The sequence below is a fragment of the Topomyia yanbarensis genome, chromosome 2, assembly GCF_030247195.1.
Source record: "Topomyia yanbarensis strain Yona2022 chromosome 2, ASM3024719v1, whole genome shotgun sequence".
Taxonomy (NCBI): domain Eukaryota; kingdom Metazoa; phylum Arthropoda; class Insecta; order Diptera; family Culicidae; genus Topomyia; species Topomyia yanbarensis.
The window spans coordinates 456,259,129-456,269,626 of record NC_080671.1 but is presented as its reverse complement, the minus strand read 5'-3'; the positions used below and the strand labels follow the sequence as shown (position 1 = coordinate 456,269,626).

Genomic DNA, 10,498 nt, shown 5'->3' with positions numbered 1-10,498 from the left:
AGCAGAGCATACTTGTGCTGCTGAAATAAAATAATTTTAAAATTCAGTTTTTCCTTGCTAAAATCAAAAACTCAGATTATAACTGATGGCAGGTTTGGTCAACAACAGCAGAAACAGCGTGTGGGTTTTCGGATATAGGAACGGTAAAAGAAAACACTCGCGAGAACTGGAAAAAAAGAACAAATTTATGGTAGGCGTATTATAAACGTGTTAACGCGACAACCGCATGAAAAGTTCTGACACATTAGTTTTCTTCTCTGTGTTGTGCTCGAGGGGGAGTTCAAAGGTGTACAGTCACTGTAATGCAAGGGGCACTTGGATGCGTATCGATGAATGAAGATGTAATTATTGTACCTCTCAACAATAACGAAAGCTGTGGCGGAAACGTGCACTCGGCATCTGTTATATTCCGACTGTTTAACCACAGAGAACAGACGTCCATCTTCAGCATTCAACTTGTGTAAAATCTCTAACGGTTTCGAAGTTAGTTGGGATATCCAAACCAGGTGCGCTACTGTCGTCATGTTTTTTTGTGGCTGAGTTCGACAGAATTGACAGCGGTTATTCATCTACCCAGTCAAACTAGTCCTGAACCGGTTCGGACTTCCAGCTCAAATGCATCAACCGATAGAGTCGGAATCGGTTGTTTTCTTTGAGCAAGATTCCATACTGAATCCATTCAGGATTTCGAACCGGTTCCGGAATGGATTTGACGGATAGTTGGGATAGGTTGGTGTGGCGGCGCTAGTGTTTATCGTTCAAATGTTTACACACGTTTTTTAAATATTTTTGTTCGATCATGGATGTCTGTTCTCTGTGGTTTAACATTCCTGACATTGAAACGAATTGTTTTGCTCATAGTTAGTCAGGTCGACTGATTTGAATTTCAGATGTTATTTTGTCGGCGTGGTATAATAAAGGAGGAGTTGTCTATACATCCGACGTTTCGGCTCATGTATTTTGCCTGACAGATATCTATGATTCCCGAAAGAAGGTAAAATACATGAGCCGAAACGCCGGATGAATAAACAACTCCTGTTTTATTATATCAGATGACTGCATGCCGTTCCGCTTTTATTTATAGATTCGAGTAATTTGTTTCTTATTGCGAAGCAAATTTTTTTTCGGTCAATCCAATTTTTTTGTGCTGATGGCAAACTACCGAACGTAAAGTTAGTTTTTAGTGTTTCGGATTTTCTGTATTTCAGATCGTATCAATCACTCGGAGTGATTAGTTGAGTTTTTTCTCTGACTCCGTGTTCCATCGAATAAACAAGTGCTCGGCCTTTCCACCCGCCTTTTTTTTTTGAGCGCGGTCTCTGCCATCCGGCACAAATCATCGCGACATTTCGCTAGCTCAGCGATAGTTTACGCAAGTGCAGTGCTCCGAAACCCGATTAGTAGTGTGAAAAACAAGTGTTTCGCAACTCGATCCCCGACGGGTCTCCGGTGCCCTGAGGGACGGATTATCCGCCAAGGCGCTGATTCCTACCGAATTTCGAAGCATACTACGGTTTTTCCGCGGGAAAAAGCGTTGTGAAAATCGTAGCAGGTATCAGGAGTACAGACTTTTAAGAAGGTAAACAACTCGCGCCTCCATCAAATCTCCCACGTTAAATCGGTGAACTGATCGCGCCTCCACCTAGGCGAAGATTCAAATCAGTAAAAGACTTGCGCCTCCATTGACCTACCGACCGCCGGCGATTTAAACGCGTGTGAAGTATCGAACAGAAAAATCGAATTGGTGTGCGCCTGCGAAGTGACCTCCACGATAGTAAAGTGACGAAAACCAAACGACAATAACGCCACGCCCTCCTCCCCCGGACTGGGGTGAGGAACCCCCCCTAAGTCGATCGCTCCCCGGTTACATGAATTCCGGGGATCTGATAGATCAGCAGACCCTATTATTAAGGGCCGTCAACGAACCAGGAAACGAGGAACAACGACTCCCCGCGGATCCTTTCCTTATTCTAAAATCTGTACAGTCAGTGCTCGGTATCGATCCAAGAAACCTGGTGAGTGCGACAAAGGAGGCAAAGGGATCCAGATATGTGTTGAGAACCCGATCGAAGAAAGCTTTTCTAGCCCTACAGAAGTTGAATCAGCTTATAGGCGGTCAGAAGGTGGAGATTATTCCCCACCCAACCCTCAATAAAGTCCAGGGTGTCATCTACGATCCTGACACCAAAGATTTGGAAGAAGCCAGACTGCTGGAAGAACTAAAGACCCAGGGGGTCACGGAGGTTCGCCGAATATCAAAAAAGATTGAAGGTAAGCCGGTCAACACACCACTGGTCATCCTCTCCTTCTCTGGTTCTGCACTTCCGGAACACGTTTTCATTGGCCTACTCCGCACCAGTATCCGCCCATACTATCCACTACCGATGATGTGCTTCAAGTGCGGCAAATTTGGGCATGGTAGTCGTCTCTGTCCCAACCCCGCCGCTTGCTTGAACTGCAGTGAACAACATGAAACATCCAAGATAACCCATGTACCAAGACAAGCGTTTGCATCAACTGTGGACAAGGTCACTCCACCCGTAGTAGGACGTGTCCCAAGTTTATCGAGGAAGAACAGATAACCAAAATCAGAGTTGACAAAAATCTCACCTTTCCTGAGGCCAGAGCTTTGATAACGAAACGCCAACAAGGTCCCAGTTATGCCAGCGTAGCCACAGGTAACACCAAGGACGACGAACGGGACAAAATGATAGCACAGCTACAGAATGAACTAGTGACTCTGAAAGAAAGCAAGGCCCAAAGTTCAGTTGACGGTAAAGATCAGGAAATTAAACGGCTGAAGGAATATTGTTCCAAGCTTCAAAAACAGCTTCAAGCGGCTACAGCAGATATAGCGAAACTGCGGCACTACTTCTCCGAGCTTCACCAAAAGTCGTCTATCCACCCTAGGGAGAACACTTCCACCAACGAAAACACCCCAACGGGAACAAAAGCTAAGAAGACTATATTTTTAGAACCAACCTCTGTTGCCGGAGCTCCTGCCGGCCCGGCCAACCAACCAGAACCCAGAAGGTCCAGTCGCCAAAAAGTAAAGGATACCAGAAAAAGTGGTACCGATAAATCCAGAAGCCCCAACTTCAAAACAACTCCCGATATGACCTTGCTTACACCCGATCTTGAAGTCATCATGCCCTGGTCCCGATCCAGTTCAACAACAGCACTCAACACGTCAGGCCAAGAACCTCCAACAACCGTTGACTACTCGGACGTCATCTCAGAGTAACACAACGCACAAACGCTCAACCCAGCAGTCAGCAGAAATCAAAAGCAACAACATTCAATAGCCGAAACCAAACAAACAAACCTCTCGCGTCGACCCCGACCGGGGACGTTCCGGGTTCTCCCGATGCACCCCCGGCGGCTGTTGGCGCGGGCCCGAGTTTAACTCAGGCAAGTACTCATACACAAAATATAACAGAAAACAACCGACTGCCCTCAAGTCCTTCCAGCCAATACTTACTAGACGTCACCTTACCGTCAACCATACAAATACAAAAAAACAAACAGCAAACGTAGTGCTATGACATCGACCCCTGGACGCAGAGACAACAGCGACACAGATCGGCTCCGCAGCCCCAGCCCCATCGCTGGTTGCTCTTGGCATCCAGTTCGGTTCCACCACAGGAACAGTGACAACAATACCAAAGAACGCAACATGTACACCTATTCCACAAGTATAATAGTGGAAGCTACCCACTCACAATCACACCGAGACATCACTAACAAAACCTGCTCTCCGTGCATCAACAAAGCCTCCCTCCCCGCGTCGCCCCCGACTCGGGAGGTACCGGAAATATCCGATGAGTCCCCGACGGTTGCCGGCGCGGGGAACCCGGGGGTTTCCCGGGTAAGTTCCATCAATCCCATAGTTCGATCGTATCCATCTGCCGCACTTTACTCTCGTACAGGATCCTATGGTACATCAACCGAATCAACATCAAGTACTAGAGACTCCGAAGAAAACATCAAAACCTGCTCCCCTTGCATGAGCAAAGCCTCCCTCCCCGCGTCGCCCCCGACTCGGGAAGTACCGGAAATATCCGAAGAGCCCCCGACGGTTGCCGGCGCGGGGAACCCGGGGGTTTCCCGGGTAAGTTCCACCAACGCGTATCCACGATCATATCCATCTGTCGCTTTTTGCTCTCCCTCAGAACCCTATTGCCTCAACACAGCTGAACAAACATCAAGCATCGGAAAAAAACATACAGCCTTCGGAGGGATACGAACCAAGTAAGGAGCAGCCTTTGCATACACAGGCAGTCGAAAGAGAAGGTTGCGTCCTGGCATTGCAGTGGAATATTAACGGCCTGAATGGAAACCTAGGAGATTTACAAATCCACATTGCAAACAGAACTCCCATATGTCTGGCTATACAAGAGACTCACACAAGAAGCACTACAGACCCGTCTCCATGGTTTGGGCACAAGTATACTTGGGACACATGTCAAGGGAACAACATCTTCCAGACGGTCGGTCTGGGGATCAGGGCGGACATCCCATCGAAAACTATACCACTCGATACAGACCTGATAGCAGCAGCTCGCAGGATCACGTACCCTGTCGAATGTACAGTTGTATCCGTATACATCCCGAGTGGGGTTCGGGAATTGCGAAACAAACTTCTGAACTTAATAAACCAGCTTCCGCCACCCTTCATACTTATGGGTGACTTCAACGCACACCATTGCGAGTGGGGCTCCCAAAGTAGCAATCGGCGTGGAAATGAAATCCTGGAAGTAGCTGAAAAATGCAACGCCATCATCCTCAACACTGGAGAAACCACATTTCTCAGAGCAAGCTCCTCATCAGCCATCGATTTGACGATTTGCTCCAGCTCTATTGCCAATACCTGTGGTTGGTCGGTGGATCTCGACAAAGGAGGTAGTGATCATTTCCCTATATGGATCATTCACGCCAGTCGCCCTATTTCAACAACACGACGTAGGCGATGGCTGTACGAGCGGGCCGACTGGGAGGCGTACGAAGATGCAATCAAAACAGCTCTCGAATTTAACGAGACTCACACACCTGAGGCCATTGCAAAGCTTATTGTTCAAGCCGCCTCCACAAGCATCCCCCGAACTAGCGGAAACCCCCCCCCCCCGCGAAGAGCAATCCACTGGTGGAACGACGAGGTCGCAGCTGTTCTGAAAGCCCGAAGAAAAGCCCTCAGACTTTTTCGAAGAACCCCACAGGAACACCAAATATGGGAGGAACGCGCAGCCAACTACCGAAGGCTTAGAAACCAGGGAAGAAAGGCGATTGAGGAAGCTAAAGCAGCAAGTTGGGGAGAGTTCCTCGATGGCATTAATCCGACTTCCTCCACCAAGGAACTGTGGAGAAGGGTCAACGCACTTAGCGGTAAACGCCGACATACTGGATTTTCCCTTAATATCCATGGAACGACTATCGTGGACCCTATTGAAATAGCAAACCAGATCGGGAAATATTTTCAGGAGCTATCATCCGACGAATCTCTACCGGCATCCTTTAGGAGGTGGAAAGCCGGCATAGAAGCACACCCAACGAGCTTCGGACTCGACTGGAGTGCACCGTACAATCAACCTTTTTCTGGAATGGAACTCGCCACTGTACTAAGTGCAACACGCGGGAAATCGGCTGGACCCGATGAAGTGGGCTACCCTATGCTCAGACACCTCCCACCAAGGGCGAAAAGAGCCTTACTAGAATGCTTGAACATAGTCTGGGAAGGTGGAGACTTCCCAGAAGCTTGGCGCGAGGCACTGGTCATTCCTATTCCCAAAAAAAGTAGCGGAAGAAAGGAGCCCAGCGACTTCCGCCCTATAAACTTGATTAGCTGTATAGCTAAAACGATGGAGAGACTAGTAAATCGGCGCCCTGTGGTGATCTATCTGGAGGAGGGAAACTTCCTCGACCTCCGGCAGTTTGCCTTCAGAAAAGGACTCGGCTCAGGTATCCATTTCCGTTCGTTTGGAGAGATAGTCGGTCAGGCACTCGAGGAAAACAAGCACGCTGATATCGCGGTCCTCGACCTCGCCAAGGCCTACAATACGGTCTGGCGAGAGGGTGTACTGCGGCAATTGCATCAGTGGGGAATAAGAGGGAATATGGGCCGCTTCGTCCAGGAATTTCTCAGGACAGAACCTTCCGAGTGTGCATCGGAGAAAATAAATCTGATACCTTCCGGGAAGTCAATGGGCTCCCGCAAGGATCCGTGTTGGCAGTCACCCTTTTTCTCGTAAGCTTGAATTCTCTATTCGATGCTTTGCCGAAAAGAGTATTTATATTCTTATATGCTGATGATATCATTTTGGTGGCGATCGGAAAAACAAAAGCTAGAACCAGGATAAAATTGCAGGCTGCTGTTAACGCCGTAGGCCGGTGGGCCGAAGCAACCGGTTTCAATATTGCCCCAGAAAAATGCGCTATTGGACACTGCTGCAACTCCCACCACGTTGCTTTCGATCGACCCGTGAAACTCGCCGGTGCAACGACACCATTTCGCAAGGAACCGAAAATTCTCGGAATTAAGGTACACCGGAGAATGACCTTCACATCCCACTTCCAGCAAATAAAAAAGGATTGTGAAAGCAGGAAAAGACTAGTTCGCACCATAAGCTCCCGCCACACCAAGTGCAACAGAAAAACAGCTCTAAATGTGAGTCAAGCCCTAATACACTCAAAAATATTCTATGGCCTTGAGCTCACCTGCCGAAACTGGGAGGGTCTGGCCACCACACTAGCACCTGTCTACCATGGTGCGGTTAGATTCGCATCCAACCTGCTCCCTAGCACACCGGCGGAAGCCGCCTGCATGGAGGCAGGTATTTTACCATGTCGATGGGCGATAGCGATCAACGTTGTGAAACGAGCACTGAGTTTCCTAGAAAAAACGACAGGGGGAGAATGTCAAATATTAGATATAGCTAAACATATCTACTCAGAATTCACTAATACCCAACTCCCTGCAATTGCCAGCATGCGCAGGGTCAGGAATCGCCCCTGGAACAAACGCTGCCCAAACCTGGACACCAAACTGACACGTATCGTAAAAAAAGATGATCCTCACAGCGCAACGCAAGCAAAGTTTCTGCACTTGGTCAACTGCAAATACCAAAATCACCACAAAATCTTCACTGACGGATCAAAGCTAGAAGAAGAAGTTGGAATAGGGATACACGGTATCTGTGAAGGATTAGCTCTACGTCTGCCTCCAGAATGCTCGGTATTTTCCGCAGAAGCAGCCGCGATCGCCGTTGCCATACGCAGAAAATCCGAAGGTATACCAACGGTAATTTTTTCCGATTCTCTCTCGGTCATCTTGGCACTCGAGACCGGAGAATCGAAGCATCCGTACATCCAGGAAATCGAAGATGCCTGTGATATTCTCACTACGATTTGCTGGGTTCCGGGCCATTGTGGAATCAAGGGCAACGAGACCGCTGACCATCTGGCCTCTATCGGTCGGCGAACGAGGTCAATGGTTACCCGAGAAGTCCCGGTAAATGATATCACTAAATCATTCAAGCAGAAAGCCTCCAACCACTTCATCGACCACTGGACGAACCTGCGAGGACACCCACAGAAAATCAAGGGATCTCTCCAAAGATGGGAAGACAGAGAGAGCAGAATAGAGCAAAAGGTACTCTCGCGACTCCGTGTAGGACACACCAGAATTACCCACGCCCACACTATCTCACGAGTAAATCCACCACTATGTTCCACATGCAACAGCAGGTTCACAGTCGAACATATACTCGTCAACTGCCCCGTCTACGAGGACCTTCGTCGGCAACACGATGTATCATCATCCATAAAGGATATACTTGGAAATGACCCGTCACGAGAGGAGAAACTACTAATATTCTTAAAAAACGCCAACTTGTTCGCAGAGATTTGAAGAGAAGGGACTACCATGATCGCCTCGGGACCTGGTGCGCATCTCTAGCAATGACTTCCGACTTTAAATAGACGTCCTTAACTGTAACAAATAAAATAGACTAAGAGGTTACATAGAATATAAGCACCCTTTGGTAGGCGAATGACCACTTCGGTTAAAGCCTATAAATAAATAAATAAATAAATAAATAAATTTTCTTTATTTGCAACGAGTACCGTATTGGTACCAGTTAGATGGTTTTGGCGCCTAACTAGTGCCAATTTTTGTAATAGTTGGGATTTATCTAACTGGCACCAAGATGGTGTTAGTTACTGATGAGGAGAATCCGAAACGTCAAAAACTTGCTAATTATTGTCGGAATTCGAATTTATTGTCCATGGGTCTCTTTCCGCATTGGGTTCCTATCACCGACACCTTAGAAGCGGATCCACCATCCGAACCCTAGATCTCACATGGGTCGGATTTACTTCTATCACGTAGGGAGATGCAATGAGAAATTTTTCAAATCAAAAGATCTCAAAGACGTCTACTGGGAATGAACCCAGACCCACTGAGCACAGAAACATTCAGGCTTGCCGCTCAACCACCAGAGCTGTCTTCGAAACATCATTTTTTTTCAGTGGGGATGCTGTAATTAAAATGCACCGCTTCGCTTTGTACGCCTCCTCAAACCGGTCAGAACAAACGAATTCACAAAACGTCTGTCAGAATATGTAACAAAAATGTACCTCATCACCAATTCGTGCAAAAATGCGTGCGAATTTCAATCGATTGATTTCAAGCATTCCAGAATGTGACCATCTGTAAGCAAAGAGCAATATTGATGGAAAGAAACATTGTGGCTTTTTCGGAAGTAGGGACTCTGTTTAGTTCGGTGGTTTTCAACCGAGGTGAATTCACCCCCTGGGGTAAATTGGACTGTTGTAGGGGGTGAATTACGCGGGATAAATTTATACTTGTTATCCTAACATTGACGTCGGAATTTTGTCTTCATATATCGTTTCAGTGTGTCAACAATTGAGATGCTTACTGAGAGTGCTCAGGTACAGGTTTTTAATTGGAAAATTATGGTTTTCATCCAATTGAAAATCAGAACGAAAAAGGTTGAAAACCACTGGTTTAGTTTCATCGTATCAGTAACATCAAGAAGCTATTAACTCTTTCATGCCCAACTTTGTTCTAGTGCATGTAGGGTTTTAAAACTATTTTTCCTTGAAAACGGTGGAATCAAGAAACACGAAAAGCGTTTTTTCATAAAGATAGGTGCTTCCCTTACAGTGCTAGAAGCTGCTCAATTTTTACCTTCTAATGCTCAATACTATTCTCCTATAATATTTACAATACTCCAATTACGTGAAAAACATAACCAAAGACAGCCTAAATTAATAAGCTTTATCAATTTTCAATAATATTGCACCATACCGAAGATATACGAAAAATTCATTTTCAAATTCATTCAAATTCATCAACGTAAACTGTCCCTGGCAACGCTGCTCCATCGGAGTCCAATCAGACTAATTGCAATAACTTCAGTTCCAGAGCTGATCCTGGTAATTGTTAATGAATGTCAAATGAAAGGCAACAGTCACATTTATTAGCCTTACTTATTTTTGTGCACACTAAAAAAAATCTGAATATTAAAGATGACTCAATTGAGAAATCTGACGCAATTGCATATAACGCAACTTTAAATGTGATCTATTTTTATGTCATAATCGACGCACTCATAATACTCTTTATAATAAATTCAATATTCCGTAATCATAAATAAAAACGATTTTCACGCACACTATTTTTAAATGCAGGAAATAAAATTTGGACCCTATGACTAAGTTTTCAGTGTAAGATGCCCTAAAATTACACGTCTCGAATCATAAACGCATCAAACGAAGTTAAGCTCGCATTTATCTCAAAAGTTCTTCAAAGTCCGTCGGCTGTGCTGAGTAAATCTAGCCCTAATGAAAAGTTATAGCTATTTAAAAACGTTGTTGTCCACAAACATCATGGGCATGAATGGGTTAAATCAAGAACAAAACTAAACGAAACAATATAAATGAACATATGCAAACTACATCAAGTATCCCAGAACTTATAAACAGCAACGCGCTTCGATTATGGTTACACATTTTGGAGTGTGTAAGATGACATTTTTGCCACTCTAGACAACGTTACAATAATGTGTGTTTAACCCACTTTACTCCAACATTCCACCTTCTTGATGGATGCAGTCATGATCCTCAAACAACGTCTTGCAACTATGAAGGACAGATTACACCGTCCGAGCAGACTATAGCATAGTTGGTCAGTCCATTACACTGTACGCAGTTCAGCTGAGTTTAAACTCCCACCACCGCATATAGTGTGTTTTAGGCCTATCAGTCGGATAGGTCAGGAAAACAAATAACTTTTTGAGATTTTCTCAGAACGTAATTCGAAAATATTTGGACACTAGCAACGACACCTGGTTGTGGAAAGCTGAAATCGCCTTTGTTCTCCATATATTTTGAATCCCCCTTATCATTTTTTTTATCATACTCATACTCGAGCTTTTTGTACTTGTTCAGTTAAAGGAGCCCCTCAGTTCAATAGTACCCA

At 45.7% G+C, this 10,498-nt stretch overlaps 1 protein-coding gene across 1 annotated transcript; it reads left to right on the top strand.

Moving 5' to 3' along the window:
- Positions 1-6,547: 6,547 nt before the first annotated feature.
- Positions 6,548-7,903, top strand: LOC131681154 (uncharacterized). The gene has a single exon (XM_058961865.1). It carries the CDS (start codon positions 6,548-6,550, stop codon positions 7,901-7,903), a length of 1,356 nt encoding a protein of 451 aa, XP_058817848.1.
- The last annotated feature ends 2,595 nt before the right edge of the window (positions 7,904-10,498 follow it).